The 25,811-nt window shown below is 29.9% G+C and overlaps 2 protein-coding genes across 5 annotated transcripts; both read left to right on the forward strand.

The window, feature by feature from the left end:
* The first annotated feature begins 462 nt into the window (after nucleotides 1-462).
* On the forward strand, nucleotides 463-3,794 carry LOC118029802 (pentatricopeptide repeat-containing protein At2g01390). 4 transcript variants are annotated; one of them, XR_004684229.2, is made up of 4 exons: nucleotides 463-1,300; nucleotides 1,995-3,052; nucleotides 3,359-3,429; nucleotides 3,526-3,794. XR_004684229.2 is itself a non-coding variant. In XM_035033736.2 (3 exons), the coding sequence occupies exons 1-2, from the start codon at nucleotides 538-540 to the stop codon at nucleotides 3,002-3,004; spliced, it is 1,773 nt and encodes a 590-aa protein (XP_034889627.1). In that variant the 5' UTR covers nucleotides 463-537; the 3' UTR covers nucleotides 3,005-3,052; nucleotides 3,359-3,794. The 4 variants fall into 4 exon arrangements, 3 of the variants coding, with proteins under 3 accessions (XP_034889627.1, XP_073265616.1, XP_034889626.1); XM_035033736.2 differs by having other exon boundaries at nucleotides 3,359-3,794; XM_073409515.1 differs by lacking the exon at nucleotides 3,359-3,429 and having other exon boundaries at nucleotides 3,430-3,794.
* Nucleotides 3,795-15,112: 11,318 nt separating this feature from the next.
* LOC118029987 (calcium uniporter protein 2, mitochondrial) lies at nucleotides 15,113-17,857 on the forward strand. Its single transcript, XM_035033995.2, has 2 exons — nucleotides 15,113-15,812; nucleotides 17,184-17,857. The coding sequence occupies exons 1-2, from the start codon at nucleotides 15,264-15,266 to the stop codon at nucleotides 17,652-17,654; spliced, it is 1,020 nt and encodes a 339-aa protein (XP_034889886.1). The 5' UTR covers nucleotides 15,113-15,263; the 3' UTR covers nucleotides 17,655-17,857.
* The last annotated feature ends 7,954 nt before the right edge of the window (nucleotides 17,858-25,811 follow it).

The raw sequence follows: 25,811 nt of genomic DNA on the forward strand, positions 1-25,811 counted from the left end.
TCAGTGCTCTCTATTTCTTGCTTAGTTTCTTTTTACAAAGCTCTGCTTTTACTTATGGAAATCTTCAGTTATGGTTGGCTAAAAAATCAAAATAAAAAATAATTAAAATAAAAAATAAAATCTCACTGAAAGAAAAATAAGGAGTAATCTGATAAAATAAAAAGAAGAGAGAGAGGATAACCTGTCATTCAATAGATTTTATTTTTTTTAATAAATACAAGGTTAGCTTGTCATTCAATAGCCTTGTACACCTCCACTTACAAGTTACAACTTTTTGTCTTGTTAAATTTTAAAATAAAATAACTAAAAAAAACTTGTAATCGGGCCATTGGCCCATCTATTTAAGACATTAAAGCAGCCCATTTTCACTCATCTAGTCTTTTTCTGTGGACAGGTTCAGCCTACTCATCTGGCCCATGTTAACAACACCACCTCTCTTAAATCCGCGCGCTTCTTCTCTTTTCCAAATTTCCTATACAGACACAGCTTTGGCGTTCGTTTCCCATGTAGGGTTTGGATCCTCATAAATTTATATTTATGTTGCCATTCAAAACTCTCAAGACATTTCTCACAAAACATTTGTTGTCTCAATCTTACATAAATTTTCCTTCTCAGTATTTCAATATTCCCATAAAATGCTTTCACCAATCCAAACCCCAAAACTTCACCAGATTCTTCACCAGAAAACCAAGAAACCCAAAACCCAAATCACCATCGTCAAATGTAATAGAACCCCAAAAAATTTACATGAGGGACATTATCTCAAACGTATACAAAATCTTGAAATACTCAACATGGGACTCGGCACAAGAAGAGCTTACAAAACTAAATATCAAATGGGATTCTTTTACAGTCAATCAAATACTTAAAACCCATCCACCGATGGAAAAGGCTTGGCTTTTTTTTAACTGGGCTTCAAAGTTGAAACGGTTTAAGCATGACCAGTTTACTTACACGACCATGCTTGATATTTTTGGAGAAGCTGGAAGGATTGAGTCGATGAAGTATGTATTCAAGAAAATGCAAGAAATGGGGTTAAAAATTGATGTTGTTACCTATACTTCAATCTTGAATTGGGTCTCAAAGTCTGGTGATGTTGACGGAGCAGTGAAAATTTGGAAAGAAATGAGAGAAAATATGTGTTTTCCTACTGTTGTTTCGTATACGGCTTATCTAAAGGTCTTGTTCGATAATAAGAGAGTGAAAGAGGGTATTGATGTTTATAAGGAGATGCTTGAATCTGGGATTTCTCCAAATTGTCATACATATACTGTTCTGATGGAGCATCTTGTTGTTTCTGGTGAGTGAGATTTAATTGCGCTCTTTGTGTTTGTTCTTTTGTCTGTGTGAGTGTGTTGTTTTTCTGGTTGGTGGGTTTGATGACATGAAGGCTTCTTTAGATGGAAAACTTGGAATCTAGTTTTGGTCAATTATGATGTTTTGTGCAAAAACTAGTATAATTGTTGATGGTTTTGAAGATATTTATTTTGCGCTGGAGGCTTATGACTTGCTTTCATTCAATGATGGAACAATAAGTCTGCCATAGCAAAAGCTTAAATAAGCTTGACGGAAGTTTGTGAAATTTTTGCTATGGCTAAAATCTAAAAAGAATCGCTCATGAACTTTAGTGATGTTTGGAAATGATCCTCAACTTCTAGACAATTGATTGTGCCTCCTCAACAAGTATTTCTGTTACATTACAACCATGAACTAATGGAGAAAGCTAATGTGGGTGATGCATGGCATGACCTGCTGGCCACACCAAACGTGATTACCAAAAAACAAAGTTGTAGGATAAAAACATGGAATTTCGGTTCAGAACAAATTCAATAGTTTTTTTAGCAGTTCAGTACATGGTTTTTCATTTTAGCATTTCGTTACTGGTGCTTTAAACTTACAACTTCTACCACGCATTGCTTTTCCAGTATCGGGCTATATTTTGTTGCAGTATTGTATTTTTAGGAGTTTAATTTCCTTTTTGTGATGGATTCCAGGCAAATACCAAGAAACCCTTGAGATTTTTAGCAAAATGCAAGAAGCAGGGGTACAACCTGATAAAGCTGCATGCAATATTTTGGTTGAGAGATGTTGCAAAGCAGGGGAGACAACGACAATGACCCACATTCTTCAATATATGAAACAAAATCAGCTCGTTCTTCGTTACCCTGTATTTATGGAAGCACTCGAAACTCTAAAAGATGCTGGTGAGAGTGATGCTCTCCTCAGGAAAGTTAATCCTCATATTGATACTGAATCAATTGGTGATGTGGATGCCTTTGAGACTATGACAACTGTTGGTGAAGATGCTTTAGATGGAGGTCTTGTACTGATACTCTTGAGAAAGCAGAATCTCGTAGCAGTTGACCATTTGCTTGCTGGTACAATGGATAAGAATATACTGCTGGATTCTCGGATTGTTGCAACCATCATTGAAAGAAACATTGATCACCAAAGACCTAATGGTGCTTTGTTGGCCTTTGAATACAGCATGAAAATGGGTATACAACTTGAAAGAACATCATATCTTGCTTTGATAGGCATGTCGATTAGATCAAACACATTTCTGAAGGTGGTGGACATTGCTGAAAAAATGACTCTGGCTGGGCATTCTCTTGGAGTGTATCAAGCTGCACTCTTAATTTATAGGCTTGGGTGCGCTAAAAGGCCTACTTGTGCTTTAAAGATTTTTGATTTATTGCCTGAAGGCCAGAAGTGCACTGCCACTTATACTGCTCTAGTTAGCGTATTTTTCTCTGCTGGCAGTCCACAAAAAGCACTTCAGATTTTCGAAAACATGAAAAGGGAAGGGATACATCCTTCTTTAGGTACTTACAATGTTCTATTAGCTGGTCTAGAAAGTAGCGGCAGAATCAGTGAAGCAAAAACATATAGGAAGGAAAAAAAGGGACTGCTGATTAATAATCATCATCAAGCCATTTGGTATCTTGACACCATGGGGCAAAAGATTTGTAACCTTCTGTTTGCCAGCCATTTGGTATCTTGACACCATTTTGGACAAGCGTTCTCATACTGATGGCATCGCCAAGAAAAGGTAAGTAGATTGTATGTTGAGCTGACAGCACCATGTACATGCGCAGGAGAGTGGCAGGGATTAGTGGCTGTTCTCAGCTCTGGAAAGTCAAATTGCCACTTAGATAGAGTTCTCATTTTGGCATGTTTGTATTATGAGTGTCTCAATCAAATGCGTAAATATAGGGTTCTCATTTTGGCATGCTTGTGTTATGAGTGTCTATCAACTGCTGTGTTTGCTGATGTTTTCCAAGTTCATATTTAATAGAATGATATGATAAACTGATGATCTTTCCCCTTTGTCCTGGTGCTTTTATTCTGAAAGAAGTTTCCCTGACGTTCTCCAAGCTCTTTTCTATACGATGATAGGGTGAAATCATAATCCACCCCTTCCTACAGGTGATATTACTGTTGTTCTGTGACAAATGTGCTGATGCTGCTTCAACTCCTTAACGACTTGGTTGTTCATTGTGGTGGTATATGTTTTGGTTTTAGATCCAGAGCACATCTTCTTGGATTCATTTCCTTCTCCGGTGAATATATGGCAGGGACACCATACTATGCCCAAGATACAGTTCGCACACATGATCTTCAATGATTGGAAAATAGCCTAATCTTTGTTTATTAGTTGGGAGATTGAGTTTTAGCTTATGTTTTAGGTTTAGATTTTTTGAATCTTTTGTTGAGTTTTGTTATTTAATTTGATATTATTTTATCTTGAGCTTCAGTTTTGTTATAATAGGACTTTGACTAAATAATTAATTATTTTAGAGTTTTACTATTTATATGTTTTTTTTTTTTATCATTATAGTTATTTTATGATGAATTGATAAAAAAAAAAAAAATAAAGATTTTTTTTGTATTCCAGCCCTCAATTTTCCTCTATTCTTTGGCTTCTTTCAACTCATTTTCTTCTAATTATCGGTTTTTCATTACTCTCTTTTTATTTTATTTTTAATATGTTTTTTTTTTTTCATGAATTAGTTTAATATCAAAGTAAAACTTTTAATTATCCTCACAATTAGACAATCTATATGCTTATTCAATTCCCAAAATTTAAAATATTACCTAAATCTAGAATTTGTGAGGGAGGCCATCTACAATAATCTAAAAACAAAAAACAAAAACATAGCAAGACATCACCAAAGGCCAGGTCAACAATAACATGAAAAAAAAAAAAAAAAAAAACACTCAGCCAAACATATTTTTAACAATTTGTTTGAAATCATGCGAAATAGAATTAAGTTTTACATATGATTTTAATTCAATTAATGAACTATTGTAATTCTTATATTTGTAATATAATACTGAATTAAATAATTAAATTCAATTACATTATTAAAAATATATGTGAAATAAATTGAACAAGTTTACCTCTCATTCTTCACTTTCTGAAAACATTTCGTGCAGGTGGTCCAAGCCATTCACGCATTAGCAGGATTTTGCTCACAAGTTTCCCATAGCTAGATGTGAGTTTGAGAGGTAGCTAGTGCCCAACAGGTTAGGGTTTGGGTAGCTACAACACCCTGTGATTTTCTTAACATTTCATATACTATTTCCATATTTCATGAATAAAACTAGGGTTGATTTTTTTTTTCTTTTCATGCAAATTGTCTATCATTAATTTCATTAATTTATCTTTTTAGATTAATTAAAATTTCAGTAGAGTTTCCTCTCGACTTAAACAGCCTTGAACCACCCACCTTGAAATTATTTTTCCATTCAATACCTTTACATCACTTTTCACAATCTTTTAATGTCCTTTACATTTACTTAAGATATATATATATATATATATATATATATATATATATATATATATATATATATATATCAAGTTCTAATGGATTAATAAACTAATTAGTAAATTTAAAAATGCATAAAACCAAGGGCAGAGGCATGCATGGGCTAGGGTGGGCTCTTGCCTAGATCAAGATTTTATCAATATATTTTTAACTAATTTTATATAAAGACAATTTGTAATTCTCAATTGAGGTATCAAAAAATTCTAAAATTTACATGGAGCTTTCTAATATGATGTTTTAGCTTGGGTTAAAATTTCAGAATTTTTGGAGAAATTCATAAACTTGAGAAAAATCATAATTTGATTAGTTTTACGATATTGGGTGTAATTTTTAATCCGACCATTATATTGAGCTGAAATTTTATGAGGGATCTTAAAATATGTTGAATAAAATCTGGTTAAAATTTTAGAATGAACAGAGTTTGGTAGTGCTAAAAAAAGTCAAATAAAAACAAAATGACTCATTAAGGGTAAAATGATTATTTGTCATTAAAAAATAAAACAAATCAGTTCTTTCTTCCTTTTATATGTTGTCGACTGGGCAGAAGCAGAATAAAAAAAGAAAGAAAAGAAAAGGAGAGAGAGAAAGAGAGAAAAGTAAGGGAAAAGCACAAAAAAATCTAAGAAAAAAAAAAGTGAGAAAATAACCTTGTAAATTTACAATGTCCAACTTATAAAATACTAATCTAAGGAAGAATCAGGTGAAGGAAGGAGGAATTGAGAGAGGGAAAAAATTTAATTACTTTATTTTTCAGTTGACATAAGATTGTTATTTTATCCAAGTTGAGGGGTTGTTATAATATCAATTCAGATTCGATTATAGATGAATTATATTCCACAAAACATAGAAGAATGTAACTTTAATAGTGAATTTATTTTTTACTTTCACTTTAATTTTATATACTTTTAAATTTATTTTTTAATATTTTGAGTAATGTATTTGAATTAAAACTTTACTGTTAACTTTAAAAATTCATGTATATAAATTAATAATTTATCTTTAAAATAATTTATATATTTATTTAATAGCCCAGGAAAAATTCCTGACTCCGCCATTGCATAAAACAAAAATATACTTTATCAACCAATGAAGAGAAAAAAAAACAAAGCAAGAGTACAACCCCTTGCTGGTTCCCTAAGACTTCTTTTCACCGGCAAACACCTACAAGTTTTAACTTGCCAATCATAGAACGCAAAACAACCACCCTCGCTGCTTCCTCGTTGTAGGGTTCGCACCAAAATGTGAAAAATAACTAGGCTAATTTAAAATATTAATTTGTTGATTTTTTTTAACTAGAATCAAAATGTTTGTTATTTTTCTATTGTGGGGTTTGAAAACTTAATGCTTTCTAATTGCAAGATTAACCTAAAAGTTCTTCTTAATGATAGGGTTGATCTTCTTCTTTTCTTGAGAATATATTTTCTAATAATATGATTTTTCTTACTTTTCTTTTTGATTGCATGGTTTTAAAAAAATGACATTTCTCAATTGCTGGGTTTGAACTACGTGTTTCTTGATTGTAGGGTTGACCTGAAGATTCTTCTTGATGACAAGGTTGATCTTCTGATTTTCTTAAGAATTTCCTAATAATAGGATTCTTCTCACTTTTCTTCTTGATTGCAGGGTTTAAAAAAACTGATATATCTCGATCTTAAGGTTTGAACTTGGATTCCTTGCTATCATAGCTTAAGGGTTCTTTCTTTGTCAACTCTGATTCATCAAGATCTTGCTTGATTTTGCAAAAGGATCTTCCTAAAAATTCTAAAATATATATGCAATGTTTTGAGGTTAGATGACATACATTCATCTATACCTGATTTAAAATATAGGCTTCCATCTTTGATACTTCATTGTTATAGGGTGTCTTTGTTTGCTATCCAAACCTTCTTAGTCCTTTAATTCAACAACTCATTTCAGTTTGCTATAAGTCAATCTTTCGCTCGAATATAAGTGTGTCATCATGGACTATCCATAGCGATTACTGCTCTTATCGTTTATCAAACATGACCATCCCCTCATGTGTGGTTTTACTTAATTCATCATGAAAAAATTTAACAAATCATTCACTTCTTGGATTCTCACAAGAACTTTCCTCTAATTAGTTGTGTGCATCCTGCTAATAATCATCAAATGGTTTTCTAGTGTCAACCTTATCTTAAATTGACTTTGGAATTTGAAGCTTTATTTGGTAATGCGGCTTAACCTGTTTTTCAAAATGCTTTTCAAATTATTTTTCATCTAAAAAATTAAATTGATGTTTTTAAGTGTTTTTCAATAGCTTTGATGGGTTGATATACAAAATAAGATAAAAAATCTGAAAAAAAAAATTATTTTGATATATTTTTAATTAAAAAATACTTTTACAAAAATATTATTCACTACATTACGAAACACACACATAGAAACTAATTAAGTAGATAATCAAATCAGATGACTTTTTCAATTTACAAACTCTTTACAGCAGAGTTACGTGTGATGCATGCTGCGCATAAAAATATTTTCTTTTTAGTTTTCACTGTTTTGAACATTTTCGGACTAACTTTCATATATTAAAACTAAATTTCTTTCAAATCAAGCTTTAGGCAAGCCATCCATAAACCATAGACGTATCTCTATATCTCCTTTTGAATTCGAACATAAAATGGTATTGTGAAGAGCAAATCTAGTAATTTCTTAACTTGAAAAAATCTGCGAAACGAGTCTCAAGATAATAAACAATGTAGATGGGCAAACACTAAGCGTGAGGGTAAAGACAAATTAATTAACCAAGATCTTCCAGCATTAGCAACAACTAGTTTGCATGCTAGTGTTAAGCTACGGGTTGGATGAAAAAAAAAATAAATACATATATAAAAAAAATATTTTGGTCGGGTTAATTGTTGCTCTGACACAAGCATGTTCAATCTTTTTTTGATGCTGTAGTGTAGCTTTGGAATCATCTCTACTTTCTTGTGATAAGACGATGTTAACGGTGGAGTCATGGTTAATATTTAATATGCTTTTTGTTTTTCTAACTTTATTGAATATTATCAAGTCAATGGCTCGAGCCTTTGATTTTTCTTGTTTTTTTTTTAAACATTGATATTGCCTGCACATTATTATTTTATGTAAGAAAAATATTTATTTAATTCGTGACAAAATGATATAGTGTGTGTCACCTATCTAATTCAACCTAATTGATAACAAGAATTTAAAAAAACAGAGAAGGTAATGTGATCACATAGCAACTGTTTGCATTTTGTATGTAATTTCTAATATATCTTCGGGTGTAATTTTCAGATTAATTCACTAGGATTAGTCATATAATTTGCACATTATACTAGGTTTATACTTAACTATGCGTTAGGTTTATAAATTACGCGTTTCTTACTTACAAATTACGTAATTGATTTCGATGAACTGACCTAAAAATATCTCACCAGAAAAATAAATTGGAAACTTATTATTTATTTAAGGATAAAATTGACTCGAATAGATGAAGTCATTAAAAACGAAAGAAAGATAGAAAGATTTGACGAAAAAAAGTTTAATTTATAAAGATTTTGTCAAATTCTTTCCAACTTCAAGAGCAGCAAGGAACTAGGTTCCTTCTATCTAGATGTCTTGTCGCTTGCATTGGACATGATAGTATAGGAATAAAGCATCACCTACTCGATCTAGGCTGGATTGTTTCTCAATTTCTCAAGTTGTTTTGACGTGAAAAATGTTACAAAGATCTTATGGGTTGCCATTGCTGCACTGCATTGTCCTCTCTTATCTTTAGCCACATACATCCACAGATTTTTGCAAAATTTCAATTTTTTTTTTTCTAAAATTAAGTGCGGTTTGTATTTTCTGAATCGTTTTGATGTGCTGATATCAAAAATAATTTTTAAAAAATAAAAAAATATTATTAGCATGCTTTTCGACACGAAAAATTATTTGAAAATCAACCGTTACCACATTTTCAAACACCCTTTTAATGGTGCTGTGCAATTAAAATGAATGGTTGCAAGCGTACAGCTTTGACACTTTAATTCCAATCCTCAGCTTTAGAAGGAACAGATATTTTTTTCTCGAAAAAAAAAAAAAAAAAACTTTATTTACCCCCCTCTAGTTATTTAGCCTCGCATTCCAACTCCAGGAAAAGACAAACGGGAACCCAAAGCACACCACTAATTGGGGCATTAATTATTATTATAACTGTAAAAGTTTTTTTTTACTTACGTGTATCTTAATTATTTTTTTAGACTTTTAAAGTTAATAATTAAGTAAGTTTTTAATTATTCTAAAATTTATAGCATTAAAATTAGTAATCTCTGAACAACAAATTTAAAATCTGATTAGTTGAGCTATTAATATTACTGTTGTATTAATTGCTGATTGATAGTTTAGTAGAGGAATTCTTTGTGTGAATTCCATTATTATGCCTCAAAATGCTTGTGTGCCAGTGTTTCCACTGGGATTGTGCAAGAATACGAGTGTGGCATTTGCATTTGAGATTTGACGCTTTGAAAAAGATTGTGTTCCAAGTGGAAAGAAAACAGTAGTCCTATGACGTCTGCAAGCATGTGCTCCTGTATCTTTCTAGGAACGGTTCGAAGGTAAAAACAATTCTTATGAGCAAGGGAGCATCCCATCCTCTCAAATTATTCCGGAAACAATTATAGCCAGTATATTTTAATTGGTTAAATTATTAATTTAAATTTTATAAATTATTAATTTAAATTTTATAAATTTTAAAATTATTAAAATCTTACATGATTATTAATTTAAAGATCTGTAAAATTAATTAAGGTAAATATAAGCTTGCCAAACATCTATATTAATAATAATAATAAAATTATTATGAAAAATCCTTTTATAATGTGTAAAATCCCTTAAAATTTTTCTCATACAACACCTATCAAATCATTTTAAACCTTCATTAATCATTTTAGATTCAATAATCCATAAAAACATGGTGAAACAAATTAGTTTAACCTTATAAAATAATTTTTTGGTTAAGAAGGTCTACTTATTCAACTCTCATGCGCATCTTTGAATAAAAAAAAAAAAGAGGAAGGAATTCTTTTTTTTTTTACCCTAACTATCTCACCTTAGTCTTTGATTTTCTTTCCATTAAATGATTCAACTTTAGTTACTCTAATTTTTTATTTTGATTTTTTATCTTTTATTAAATAAATGATATTTTTTAATCTATTATAAGCACATTCTAGTATGAGAATGAAAATCTCATTTCTATTATTATTCAAACTTCTTGAGTTTAGTTCTTACAACAAGAGAGAGGTTGGCACAATAGATAAAGATAGACTAGATAAAATATTTTTTTTTGTGAAGTTGTTCAGTGTATCTTTGAACTACACAAAAATTAATATTTTTCTTGTCCAATGTTATTTTAGAGGAGAAATTTTTGTTGCGTTAAAAGGGTAGGACAAGCTTATTTAATTCATTCCACAAATATTGTTATTTGTTGAATTATTATACTACTCTTCATGTAAAACTTTCCACTTAATAAGGGTTGTTAAAACTTTATCTGTCTCTCTCTCTAACCTCCTCCACTCCAAAAAAACCATCACTTTTCATATCATCGTCATCATCAACACCCACTATAGGCAACAAGATTAGTGGTGAGGACTCTTCCATTACAGCCTCTGAAGAAGGAGCGAGAGACAAGTTGGGTTTCTTTTGATTGCAGTTTGAAAATGTTTTTATCTTGTTAAATTATTGACTTGGGTGTTTTTTTGAATGATTTAAAATGGGTGTAATTTAGGGTGTTGTTGGTAGATTTTATAGGGTTTTGATGGGGTTTTGGGGTGATTTGAAATGGGTTTTTAGGATGATTTTGTTAGGTTTTCTAAATAACATACACGTAACGAAAGTAATAAAACATAATTACTTAGGAGTTTCTAGGATCTTGTTAGACATATCTAGAGTTATTTAGGGATTTATTACCTAAAGATTTAAAGGTTGGGTTATCATAAAACATAAGTCATCTAATTGTTCGATCTCCAAAGGTAATCCACATGAATCACCAGTGAGGAATCTTTTAAATCCTTACTTAGGAGAAAAAGGGATTGATATGCCTGGAGTGTTAGCTTTCTATTTTGTAACTTGTGTAGTTTTTTTTATCTAACGAACAACCACTAAAATAAGAGGTAAAGTTTATTATTTATAGGGAAGTATAAAAAAAACCCTATAATTTAGCAAAATATCAATTTTTTCCTAAATAATATCCATATATTAATTCAATATAATTTTAGAAATTAACTTAATCAAATCCTTACTTGTTTGTTCTAGGTCTAGAAATATAATACATATATTAATTATATTTTACTCTTTAATTTCTAAAATATATTTTAATCAAGCCATACTTAATTAAATCATTCCAGTTTAATTTTTGACTAATAATTCTTAATGTATGTGGCCTATTAGGTATCTAATATATTGACCCAAATATAAATAATAACTCTAATTAAATAGAATTAAATAAATTAAAAAATTTAATGTATTATCAATTCAACAATTGATTAATTTATATTTGAAGACTAAGTGCATCGTCTAGGAACATGTCATGATCCCCCAAATATTAGAAAAGTCATTAGTGGTTTGACTTAACCTTTTAGTTATCGGTTTCTTAGTGTAATTAATATCATTTAATCAATAATGTTCCAAATTAACATTAAATCATGGAGTATGTTTGTCATGTTAAATCATGTTTGTTTTTTATATAATAGTTATTGATCGTTTGAATAAGATTTGAAATTTTTTTTGAACTCTCATTACACCTTGGCCAAGGATTTCTCAGTCAATACTGTTTGAAAACAAATGAAACATTTTCTTTAATTCACCCAAAGTAGTAAATCATCTTTTAATCATTCAAGTGCTTTCATATAATTCATGTTATACTCATTGTCTACCACTTCGTTACCTCGATTAAGATATCATGAAATTAGATCAAAGCATAACATTTTATATACGATAACTGTCATGTGAGCCTTTTCCATAGACATAGGTGATCTTTCCATATGAAATTCTCATGTGAGTGAGTTCATTGTATATATCTTATGACAAGTGTCTACATATTAGTTCCATGTATTCCTTATATCTTAACTTATAAGAACAACCGCTTCCTTTTATAAAGCAAAAAATATAATATGTATTAATTTCTATGACTTTAATAAATGTTCAGTATTTAATAGAGCAATGACAAAAAATATTTTAAAAACAATGTTTTAATACAATATGAATCTCATAATTACAACAACTTTATAATTTTCTTTGCAGAGCATTTTTGTCCCATTAACTTTATGTTTACCCTAGATTCATAAATCAAATACTAGATTCATTATCTAATATTATATAAATACTAAATTTAGATAAATTAAATATTTATTAATAACAAATATATATTTACATGAATATAATAATGCTACGTGTAACTAACTGATTGGCTACATGACATATTAAACTAATAAATTTAACATAAAAAGTTATGGATTTTGTTCAAAATAAAATAATATTTAAATAAATACTAATAATAACTATATATATAATGTATGTTATAATCTATACTTTAAATATTAGACAAGACATGAGTGTTATGGGCATTACAGTACAATGTTTATCAAATACAAAACATGACAAATTATTCCATCCAGTCCAATATATACCAAACAAAGACAAAATAGTTATTTGTTTAATCTAGACCAGCTTTATCTAGTACAGCTTAATTTAATTAATACTGTCTATCATATTAAACATTACCTGAGTATTGGAAAAAAAAATATATGTTTGGTGATATTTGAAAAGCAGAGAGAAAGAAACAGAGCCATATGAGAAGTGGCTCAAATCATTGAGAACAAAATGTCTATTGTTGTAATTAGTGTTGCTGACAATAATACCTCAGAGCTTGCATAGCCTAATATTTATTTAGAGTAGTCTCAAAATATAATTTTTAATAAAATACTAATCTATATAAAAATAGAAAATACCATACCTGTATTCTATATGTAATAGAGTAACTCTTCCTATATAATATGGAATATAAATATTATTCTAAATTTAATATTTAATAATAAATAATATTAAATAGTAATAGAATAAAATCTTATATTAACTAAATTATAGTTCTATTCTATAGTAATTTTGGATTTAGAATTTAGATTTAGAGTTATATTTTTATAAAAACCCACCTTAACTAAAACCCCATCCCCACCATGGCATAAATGGATAGACCACCACAAAATTGAAAACAAATTCCAAGTTTTAATATTATTTACAATAAACACCTATCTTAATTAATAAATAGGTTAACCTGTTTTGCGGTGTGACTTCCATGTATTTGTTAAAAATTTGAATTTTTTAATTTAAATTAATTTTTTTAAAATAAAAAATATTATTTTTAATATATTTCTAAATAAAAACACTCTTTAAAAAGAAATACTATCCCATTAACAACCACTATCTAAAATTGCCTTCATTTTCATCAAGACAACACCTCCTATAATTAGAGTGTGATTGAAAATGTAGTAGCGATCGTTTTTAAAATATTTTTTATTCCAAACATATTAAAATAATATATTTTTTTATTTTTTAAAAATTATTTTTAACATCACATCAAAATAATATGAAAATATAAAAAAAAATAAATTTTTTTTTAAAAAAAATACTTTTCAAAATATAATACCAAACACAACTTTAAAGTCATCGACAGATGAGGTCACTATCTTTTTACATATGTTCTTCATGAAAGATATGTGGCGACACGTTTGCGTGAACGCAAATGGACCCCATCGGCCCACCCCTTCTCAAGTAACCAGTAGGCTAACCTGAGCTGTCTAGTTCCAATTTTCCAGTTCTTTTGATAGAACCTTTTTCTTATCCCATGTAATGAAGTCTATTTTAACTTTCATATTTATCAGAAAACGATTCCTCCACCCTCTTACACGTGTAAATATGTCGTGCTAACTTCAGGTTCAAGTCATCATAAAATTAATACGGTGCTTGCCTACCAAAATTAGCCAACCACGTGTACGGTGACTAATCAAGACCCCATGATATTTCTCGTACTCTTAACCAGTTTTCAGCCTTACAGGTAAATTTCCTATCAGCAGACGGTGATTGCCGGTGTTTTTATAGTCTACCAAAATTAGCCAACCACGTGTACGGTGATTAAGCAAGGATCCATGATATTTATCCTCGTGATTGGGCCCCATATACTCAACCTCCCAATTTCTCGAAGCGAATATATTTCAAAAGAACGGGAGAAAAGTAAAAAAAAACTACTGAATTGATTTAACTCATTAATTATAATCACAGACCGTGATAGATAAAATATTTCAATATTATTTTTCTTAAGTATATTGTTAAAATATCAAAGAGGTTAAAGTGATTAACACGTTGTAAAAGCAGGCATGGAACTTGATCTCAAACTCGAGTAAAATAATTTATTTTGTGAATGCTCTATTTTTAGAGCATTTATTTTGTTTTCATCTAAATAGTGATGATTTAAACTTGTACAAATACTACCCAAAAATACCTAATCATAAAATAAACTAGAAAACATCCATAAAATATATATTAAACCATGAAAAAAGTTGTAATAATTCATAACATAAATTAAATCAAAATATATATCATAGTAAGATATAATATATACTTCGACTTTGTTTGATAATGCGATTCAACTTGTTTTTAAAGTATTTTTTTTTTCAAAACAATATTAATTTTATATTTTTATGTGTTTTTTTTGTGATTTTGATATGAAAAGACATTAATTTTATGTTTTTTTTGATGATTTTCATGCTAATTAAAAAATATATTATTTTTAATTGAAAAATATTTTTGCAAGGAATCATGTATCAAATTACCAAACACAAATTTAGAGATGATTTAATATTATGATACTTTTTTGTCTTTTACCCTACCATAAAAAAATTGTTTTGTTAACTAAATAATTTTTAGTTTTTATATTGAACCTTACACATAATTATATTTTAAATCTTAATTTTATAAAAATTAAAATAATGAATTTTTCATTTATATATACTTATTTTTCATTTATTTTATATAAAAAAATTTATCCCATTACAATTTTAATCAATAACATATATTTTTAAAACTATAATTAAAAATACATATATTTTTTTTTAAATTCAAACAATCATTTTTAACCTAAGAAAAAATATGCCAGGGTAATAATTAAATTATCGTAACCTCTCAAGAAACCACGACATCTTCAACTTCTCCTGACCTCCCTCATCTTTGGACACCTATATAAAATGCCACATCTTCTTCAACCTTCCCATTCCATTGCAAAACAATACCAGAAGCATCCATTTTTGCAGAGCACCGGAGGGCATTATCTCTATCTCTCTCTCTCTCACTCTCTATCTGTCCCGTTTTCGCTTTCATTTCTTCTTAAGGTAGCCATTTCTATTTTCCACAATGTCGCTAAAGAAATCCATAGCAGTGCGTCTCTTTGCTTTCTCAAAAATATCCAACCAACACATAACCAATTGCCGCATTTTCTCTTCTCTCCAAGCCCGAATCCGCCAACATCCTGTTCATCCCCTCATCAGGCCCGACAACCCTGGAGAATCCGGCATTTTCCGACGATTATTTCACAAACCTGCCATTTTCCCGCCTGAGCTCCTGCAACTGCCGTTTGGAGAGGGGTTGATTGATAAAATCCGGGGTTTTGACATAATGAGGGACAGGATCCGGTTGGATGGTCTGACTCCCCCTCCCGAAGTGGCGGCTGAGGAGGGTTTGACGGTGGAGGATGCCAGGAAGTTGTTGAAGGCGGCTCAGGTGGAGGGTGTGAAATTGAGGCTGAGAGAGATGGAGAAAACGTGGATTAGTTATTCGGAGTTTGTTCGGGTGTGCAGTGAGAGTTGTTCGGATCTTGAGAATGGTATTCTGGTAGCAAGGAGTCTTGATGAATCTGGGACTGTTGTTGTCCTTGGAAATCTTGTTTTGCTAAAACCAGAGCAGGTAAAAATATTAACTTTTTATTGTTTCGTTAGAATTTTAATTAATTCATAATGTTTGGTTTTTTGGTTAATAAATTTGTTTTACAGATATAAAAATGGCAATATTGGCCCTGTGAAGGTTAAATTGAGTACAATTTAACCCGATAATTAACAGATAAATACAATTTTTGTTTTGGTATTTTCTTTAATTTGTGGAAAGCTGAAAACTGATATGTTCTTTATGCATATTTTTTGTGTTTTCTTTCGGCAGGAAAATGAAACTTTTGTTGTTACACTCCAGATCTAAGGGCCATTCAGTTTCTTCAGTGACAAGATTTGATTCACACTTGTGGTGCATTTAGATATTCCCAAATGAAAAAAAAAAAAAGGATTATCTAATTAAAAAAAACTAAAATCAGATAGATAGAAATTGGGAGTGAAAAAAAAAAAAAATTGAAGTGGGTATTTTTGTTTTTCTAGTGGGGAATATAAAAAAAAATAAAAATAAAAGAAAAACAGTGAGAGAGATGCAAGAGTTTTATGAAATTTTGAAATTTTTTAATTTAAATTTTTTTTTGAATTGTTTTTATGTTTTAATATCAAAAATAAATTTTAAATTTTAAAAAGTAAAATAAATATTATTTTTAATTAAAAAATACTTGAGTAAAATATGGCAATCACAATTTCAAATATCTTAGTTAATTGGTGGTTGATGGATGGCTTGAGTTAAATTTAGAAGTCTAAAAATGGTGGTAGTGGTAGTTGTGGAGGAGGAGGAATTATGATTTTTATACTTGATGATCAGAGCTTATAATTCATAATAATCTGGACATGAACCTTAGAATCAGTGACATGGTTCCATCAACACGATTTTACCTGGAAAATTTCTTTTGCTGAAAGATAAAAGATATGTCTTGACAATGGAGTTCTCTTTTGGTTTTTAATAATAGAAATTATAGTTATTGAGTTGGTGACAGAAAAGTAAAGGAAAGAAAAATGCTGGAGGATAAGAATTTCAGCTATTTATTTTCCTATTAATTCTTTTTTATCAACTGATTTTGAAAAAGCCTAGCAGGCATGATCTGGAAAACAGGTCAGCTTGCAAGGCTGTAGCTGACCATGTGTAGATGATGCAAATCACTAACAATGACCGAGCTATTTTCTGTGTCTTTGTTTTTATACTGATTATTACGCTTTAAAACAAAATATTGATTTGCTGATTTCTTCCGTGGGAGATTGATTTCCTTTCTTTAATCATTATATTTTATTTATTTATTCATAAGCAATTTCCTTTCATTAGCTGGTGGTTAATCTACTAACAAAATCAAGATGCTTAGTCTCATATAGTTGTTCCTTTACACAAACGATTCTTTTCAATATCTGCTAAACACAGGTATTGAAAGCAATTGGAGGCCTCATTCCATTACCAGCAACCAACCCCAGTGATCCAAGAAGAAGGGAGCTGCAAGAAATGGAGAAACAGAAAGCTGCAATTGATCAGAAGGCCAGGGCTCTGGTTCGCCGGGAACTATGGGGTGGTCTTGTTTTCCTAGTTGTTCAGACCGCCGGATTCATGAGGCTGACATTCTGGGAACTTACATGGGATGTCATGGAGCCCATCTGCTTTTATTTGACGTCAATCTATTTCATGGCTAGCTATGCCTTCTTCCTCATGACGTCAAAGGAGCCTTCTTTCCAGGGGTTCTATCAGAGCAGGCTTGTAGCCAAGCAGAAGCAGCTCGTGAAACTCTACAATTTTGATGTGAAGAGGTACAGTGAGCTCCAGAAAGTATGCTGCCCGCATTCATCGTCTCTGGAGCAGATCCAAGCGATCACTTCATTTGATCAAGCTGGGAAAATATGATAAAGCGTTGATGCCAATAGAGAAATTAACGTATACAATTTTATTGAAGAACTTCCTAGGCAGTATTAGGCAGGGAGCTAGTGTCAAGGGTGCTTGGTTGCCATGACAAAAGCTTTATAAATTGGCCCCCACCATTAGAAAGAATTTAGAGTGTCTAGAAATATTTGTTATAGTTGGTAAATCAAAATTTCGTACCGTTTTATTTTTTCTCGAATTTAAATAGTAATACTTGGTAGAATCACTTGATGCAATTACAAGTTGCATGACTCGAATATTTCATTATATTTGCCCTTATAGGTATATATTTGCTCTTATAGGTATATTAATATTTCCTTTGTACCCCGTAATTTAAAATATCTTAATGTTACCCTTATAGTGTTTAAAACGTTTCAATTTTGCCCCTTACCGCCAACTATCAAAACTCTTTTAACTTTATCGTATTTTTATTTTATTATTTCTTACTCTTCTCTCATTCTTTCCTCTTAAGTCTTCGTATATGCTATGATATTGTACAAAAAGACTGAAAAAAAACGTATCTAAAATTCAAAAAACCAAATTTCATAAGTAGGCAATTTAATAATTAAGAGTAACAAATTTTTTTATGATAATTTGTCTGTTTATATATATATATATATATATATATATATATATATATATGGTAAATAGAAATAGAATGTTACTTAAATTTGTTTAGTAAATCAATACAGAAAATATTGATTACAAAGAAAAATAATTACAGAAAAACAGGAAAGTAAAATTTTTTTAAGGGAAAAATGATATTTTGCCTTCTAAAACTCTAGAAGTCCTCTTTTATAGATGAATTACCCTGGAAGAGGCCAAAATAGCTTTTGAAAAGCCTGGAAATTCCTCCTGAATCCATGTGTTATTGTCTTTTATAATTAGGTGACGACAAATTTAAAATAAATCATAGTTTTTGTGGGATTTTTGTTTGTTATTTTCTTATCAGTGATATCTAATTTATCAGTAAATAGTATCAGGTAATATTTTAGGATATTCAATTATGTTACTATTCCTAGGGAGGGCATTTTGGTATGAATATATATATATATATATATATATATATATATATATAGAGAGAGAGAGAGAGAGAGAGAGAGAGAGAGGTTTCTGTCACTCGTCGCCGTGCTATTAACTCCACGCTGTTGGAATACATTTCCATTTCTGTATTCAGATACCATCCTTAGGCCTTTCCTGTCACTGTCGTATGATTAATCAATTACTTATTTTATAAGGACCAAATAATAAAATTGGGATTATTCAATTTGAATTTTGGAAAGAATTCAGGCCAGGTTCGTTTCTGGTGGAGGTGCAGCCAGGGAAGGTTCGGTTGGAGAAGCCTCATGCCGTCGGATGGGCATTGACGCTTGTGACGTCATAGATCAATGGTTCGTTGTGGCAACCGTGTATCTGACTAGACTTGACTAATTTTCTGTCTCTTTATATACCTGTCCCCGGTAATTGGTATAAAATTGCATTCTAAGTGATGTTTTATAAGAATTTAATTTTTTTATTTAAAATTATTTTTATGTTATTAAATCGGTTTTATTAAAATTTTTAGAGTTTAAAAAGAAAAAAAATAAAATAAATTTTATCAAGCAAGTCATTCAAGATTTTCCACTTAAATTGATTTTAGCAAAGTTCCGGAAAATCTGGCAGAAACAAAGGTCACTATGTTGAAGGCTGTCATGGAGGAGATGGTGGTTAAGCCCTTGACACCTAGAGGCTGATGTCAGCACTACTTTATGTTGGGTTTTTAAGACAAATTAACCATTCAAAGACAGCAAGCGATAATTCCTTGTCGAGACTCTTTTTCCCTCTTTATTTATATTCTTTTCTTAGCTCAGCTATGACTAATACATGCTGTGTTTTTAAGACAAAGTAGCCACTTTTTTGGTTAATCATCCCCACTTTTCCCCCTTTATTTATTTCTTTAGCTTAATTTTGACTACAATTTTCCTTAGCCATTACTACTCCGTCAAAAATAAGTTAAGAGCGGCCACTAAAAAAATCTAGTTTAACTAGTTAAATTCTAAATTTATTTTTTAAAAATTATAAGTTCGAGTCTCATAAGTCTCAAAGCTAATAAAATTTTATATAATTATTAACTTTAGAACCTATCAAATTAATCAAATTACATTAAAGTTGGAATACTTGTATTAATCTAAAAAAACAAAAAAAGTTAAGAGGAGCCGTAACTTGCTAGCAGCTTATGTTGAATCTTTTTGGCTAACATGACATACATTTTGTACCTCCAAGTTCAATTTGAATTTTGCTACAAATTATGGCACGCGATTCATATCTTTATTTTACAAGAGTAGAAGAAAACCATACACATGTGCCGACTATTCGTTTATATATATCGGCAACCTCAAGGATTGTCTCGATTATAAAAAAGATATACTTCATTTCTTAATTTTTCAAATTCAAGTTTTAGAGTCAACATTAAAAAAAAACTTTATTAAATATTCTTGAGTGCGTTAGATTAATGTTTAATGTGGAAGGTGTGCTTTTAAAATGGTTCAAGAAGTTAATTCAATCTCAGTTTATGCACAAATTGATAAATAAATAAATATCTCTCATTCTTAAAAAATTATTAAAATTAGTGATATTTATATTTTATTCCGTTTGATTTTTATAAAAAAAAAATAACTAAATTAAAATTTTTTTAATATATAAAAAACAATCAAAACCGGTTCCAACTGACAGGTTTTGGTTTTGTTTTTTAGAAAAAACCGGTTCAAACCGGTTTGGCTCGGTTTTTCTAGTTTTGGCTCGGTTTTTTATGTTTGGCTTGGTTTTTTAGTTTTGCTGGTTTGACTCGGTTTAGTTTATTTTGTTTCAGACTTAAAAAATCGAACCGATCGGTTTTTTCAAAATTCTAATTAGTTTAATCGGTTTGTTTTTTACGATTCGATTTTTTTAGTTATTTTCTTTTTGATTTTCTCCACTTAATCAGTTTTTTTGTTTTTTTACTCACCGCCGACTAAAACAGGTATGCTCCTCCATTGTTAAGCATGCATGGAACATTAAGAAGAAAATGTTTTGAGTTTGAACATAGCTTTAGAAGTTAAAAAAAAATATTTTTTATATATTAATGTGAATCTTTGAGTTTTACTCAGCCATTATCATGAATTTAGTTTCATTGCTTCTGATGGGGATGCAAAATCCGACTCCTAAAAGAGGAAAAACTGGAGCCCAACAACAAAGAAGAAGGATGCTCTAAAAACCAAGCATCCAGGGATGAAAACCTTGGACTCAAAATCGAGATCAGGGAAGAAAAGCTGGGCTCAAACTGAGATGGTGCTCTAAAAATGGAACACTTAGGGAGGAAAGCATTGGGCTCAAGGTCTAGCCCAACAACAACAAAGAACAAGGAAAAAGTTACAAAGATAGAAGGAAAGTTGGGCTCAAAACCAAGCCCAACAAACAAAGAAAACATGACATGGAGGAGATCTCTGGACTTCAAAAATATTTGGCGATCAAATCTGAGATGAAAAATCTTGAAGGATTAGAGCATTTTTTAGGTATTAAGGCAGCCTTGTCATAGCAAGACGTATTTCTGTGCCAAAAGAAGCATGAGTTGGACTCTTGCTTTTAGAATGCTCGAATGCAAGCATATTAATGCTCTAATATGTGAAAATCAAAATCTGGTAACCTAGTTACCTGGGAGGAGAAAAAAGAAGAAGAAAGTAATGGAATACTCCGATAAAGAATCTGAGTTTAGAGGAATGATCAAAGGATTTCTATTAACTTTTTTAATTAAAAATGTTACTAATGGAGATTGGTATATGCACTTGTTTTGTGATTTTTTTTTTTGACAACAAAATAGTCCTAGATATTGCTCATAATTCAATTCAACATGACCATACAAAACATGTTAAAGTAGATTAGTATTTTATTAATTAGAAATATGAGGATGAGATAATAATAAAAATATTATTCTTAAATAAAACTATATTTAATTTTAATTTTATTCTCGCTCCTCATTCTCATTTGGGCTTTATTTACTTCAACATGTAAATTAAATTCTTTGTTCATTTTCATCATTAAATTCTTTGTTATTAATAACAACTTCAAGGATTGAAAATTAAATGAAAATAAATAACTTGAAATTAAATAAATATTAAATATTTTAAAAATACATTTCCTAATAAATTAGTACACCCTTGTATAAGATGTGTATTAAAAGTTTGAGTCTAAACTAAACAAGCTTTTTGATAAAAACAAGCATTCCATAAACAATAAACAATTTTGTATATTATTTTTCATTAAATTAAAGACATTAAAATGTTACAAATTATTGATGTTAAGAATTTATCAAACCATAGTTTTCTGTATTGTTTAAGATTGTAATTTTAGAGTTTGAGAAGTTCTACAAATAGTGTTAGAGCAAGTTGACATATTCAATGGATTGAGATATTGTAAATATCTTCTCACCTCGTGATGCAGGTAAGGAGTTGAGACTATATAGAATGATGTAAGGGCTCAAGAGACAACATAAAGAACCCTATCACAAAGATTTGATTGGTTGGATCAATTATCAATAAGAGACGCAAATAGGCAAACCAAATCCCAGATTAATTCTTACAAATCCATATAGGCATCATGTCTACATAGAGAATGACGTTTATAATTGGCGATGCACTTGAGATTCTCAGCAATCCTTTTCATATATAAATTCCTTATTTTAATGAAATTCCTTTATTTTATAGGGGTTCTTTAAGAAAACACTTGCAAAGATGAACATCATATTTGTTTCATGGTAAATTAACACAATTTATGTTTTAAGTGATCTCAAGTTAGCCACAATCTCTTTGTTTTTACTCCTACCCTAATTGATCAGGGGATTTTTAGAATTATGGAATTTAAATTTTGACCAAACTCTTAAACTTGGCATAAATTCAACTCAACTCAAGCGCAACAGCCTTGGGTTAGCATAGGATCTTAGCCAATCCCCTTTTGCACTCAAGTATTAATTTAAACCTTATCTGGACACTTGCATGTTGATCCTTAGCCCCCCTACCCATCCTTATTGCAATTCCTAGAAGAAATCTCAAGATCAAGTCATTTTCAAGCTCTTCCTCGCACCACCTTAATTTCCTAAAATCTTAAACCTTTATCTTCTATACTTATTTTTCCAATTACTTATTTTTTGTAGCAAATATTTCAATGGCTTCTTTTAAAAAAGCTGATAATAATCCAGACACTCTATCCTTGTAAATACACATATTATTTCTCAACAAATTATCATTATTGTTTTCTTTATTCACTTGAGCTCATTCAGTTTCTTTTATTATTTTATGGATTTGTAATTTTATTAGTTCTATTGCCAATGGTAAACCATTTCAATCAGATGTTTGATCGTTTTTTGCTCCTTCAAAGGTAAAGTTCAATTTATGGCTTGATATCTTGAATAAGCTACCTATAAGAGATTTTCATTGAAGTTGTTCTTTTAGTAAACAAAACTGAAACTACAAAACATGTTTTACTCTATTGTGAGTTTGTATAGAAATTATGGTTATGGGTGGTGGCATGGTTAGGATAGCAATGAATTTTATCAAAATATTTAGATTTTTTTTTATAGTGGCATGAAATGATCCCAGGACCTATACAAAGACATGAGTGGTCGTTGTTGTTTTGTGGTATAGTTTGGTCTCTTTGGAATGACTGTAATAATTTGATTTTCAATGAGGTAGTAATAGATTATGATGATATTTATCACTTCTTTTTTTCCCATAGAGTTGCAACATGAGCAAAATGTCATGATGAGAGCTTCTATTATACAAGGATAAATTTGCTACAACCATTAAGGCAAGAATACAAAGTGAATCACATGGATACCAACATGTCAGTTAAAGTGGAATAGAAATGCTTCTATAAATGGCAAACTAGAGCTCTCAGGAATTGATGGTATATTAAAAAACCATGAGAGTGCTTTTTTCTATACCTTTTCATGTTCTATGAGTATTAAAAATTCCAACATAACTAAGGTTTTGACAATTTAAAAAGATATTCAATTGGATATTGATTGTTGTTACACTTCTTTTAAAGACTAGATTATATAGTCTAATTTGCATAATGCCATTACTTGGAGTAAGGGTACCAATATCATGTGGCCATGATGTTTACAAAATGACTTCAATGTCATTTCAAATCCTTGTAGTGTTCTTTCTTATGTGAATTTTAAAAACATTCATAGAGAGAGAAATCATATAGTGGATCACTTGGCCAAGCAGAGAGTTAATAGAGAAGCTAATTTAATTGTATGGTTATAATTTTATTACAATTTTTTTTTTTTTGTATTTGATCTTTGGTCATATTTTAGTTCAATGAGTTAATAAGAAAGTTGTTTTAGTTGCTTGGTTCTGGTTTGCTTGTAAAGAGCCTAGAACTCTAACTTTGTTTTTTTCTTTTGATGTTAAGCTATGCTTTTAATGATAATATCAATTCTTGATAAATTTCTCTCTATATATAATACTTGCTTAAAGTGTATTGTCCAACCTGACCGGATACGAGGCATGGTTTCATTTAATTATTAAAGATAGGGCAAAGAGTTGAACAAATAATAAATCAAAATCACTTCATAGAAATCATGATTTTCTTGTTGATTATCACATTAGACTTATTATATATATATAAAAAAAACCCCATCATTATTACTATAATGTGAGTAAAGACATTTGAGCAAACCAAAGTTATTAAATCAAGCTTAAATAATGGGTTGGGTAGAAAACCAGGATTAATTAAAATAATATTATTTTAAAATAAAAAAAACAAGCTAAAGTTTTGAGCAAGTTGACCGGGTCATTCAAGTTTAATCAGATCAATTCTCTTCTAGTTTTTTTAAAACTCAATCAAAGCCAGATTCTAGATCAACCAAATTTAATAACACTAGAAAAAACTATAAATTACAAAGCATTATTTTCCTGAAGAATTAGAATTAAAATAAAATCTAAATCACTCAAAACATCTTATTATTTTAATAAATGACTAAAACATAGTTGTTTTAATAATTCATTCAAAAAAGATATCCTTTTTTTTCTCTCACTATATAATTAATTAACATATCTAGTTTTTGATTGGATTAAGTCAAGTCTACTCAATTGAATTTTAATTGGATTGGATTAAATATGATATTTTTTTTTTTTTAGTATTAAGCCCAATTTGAATTATGCCTCAAATCGCTGGACTTTCATTTCAATTCGTATAATCAGACCAGGTTTAAAAAATAGACTGTAATAACCTATGCTCGTCAACAAAAGACTCCAACTAGCTAGTTGTGTTGACTGGCCGGCAAAGTTGACATGGCAAAAATAACTAGCATATAAAAAACATATTGCGTCGATTTGTATTCTGGTCCATGATTTCTATATGAAATTGCAACCGAAAAATAAATAAATTAAGAAATCAAAATATCCCCAGAAGTTCAAAACCTCCTGGGCGGACAAGTTACCACCCTTTATTATTCTTTAGTGTGGAATGGTAGGGCTCCTTTGTCAACACAAAATTTTTAGTGTCAATCCAAGTTTTGACAGCCAATGGCACTCCATGGAGCATTTCCATACTAGAACGCCACTAGACGTTTTTCCATGAACAATCCTACCTGAGAATGAGTGCTGCATTCTCTGAATTTTACATTTTTATGTTGATTAAAATAATTTTTTTAAAATAAAAAATATTATTTTAAAATTAAAAAAAAAAACAATTTAAAAATTAATTTTTACTATTATTTCATTCATAGTCAAATCCTTGCCTGTGTTAGACAGCAAGCCCATGAACTTGAGTGCCGAGTCCTTTATTTTTCAGATTTTATCCAATGTTTTATTTGTTTTTGCATGTATTTTTTTAAAAAATAAAAAAATATATTTTTTATTTGTTTTAAATTAATATTTCTTTTGATATTTTTAAATATAAAAATAATTTTTTAAAAATAAAAAATATTATTTTAATATATTTTTAAATAAAAAATATTTTAAAAAAAATAACAAGAAGAAGCTCGACAATCATAATTCATGAGCCTCGCAAAAGCTTTGCACGGAATATCAGGCTGGGTGATGTTAACCAATTCTCAAGGCCCAGCCCAAGAAACCACACAATCCAAATCATCAAGCGGTTCAAATAGCTGATCACGTCTTA

This window comes from Populus alba, chromosome 5 (assembly GCF_005239225.2).
Source record: "Populus alba chromosome 5, ASM523922v2, whole genome shotgun sequence".
NCBI classification, from domain to species: Eukaryota; Viridiplantae; Streptophyta; class Magnoliopsida; order Malpighiales; family Salicaceae; genus Populus; species Populus alba.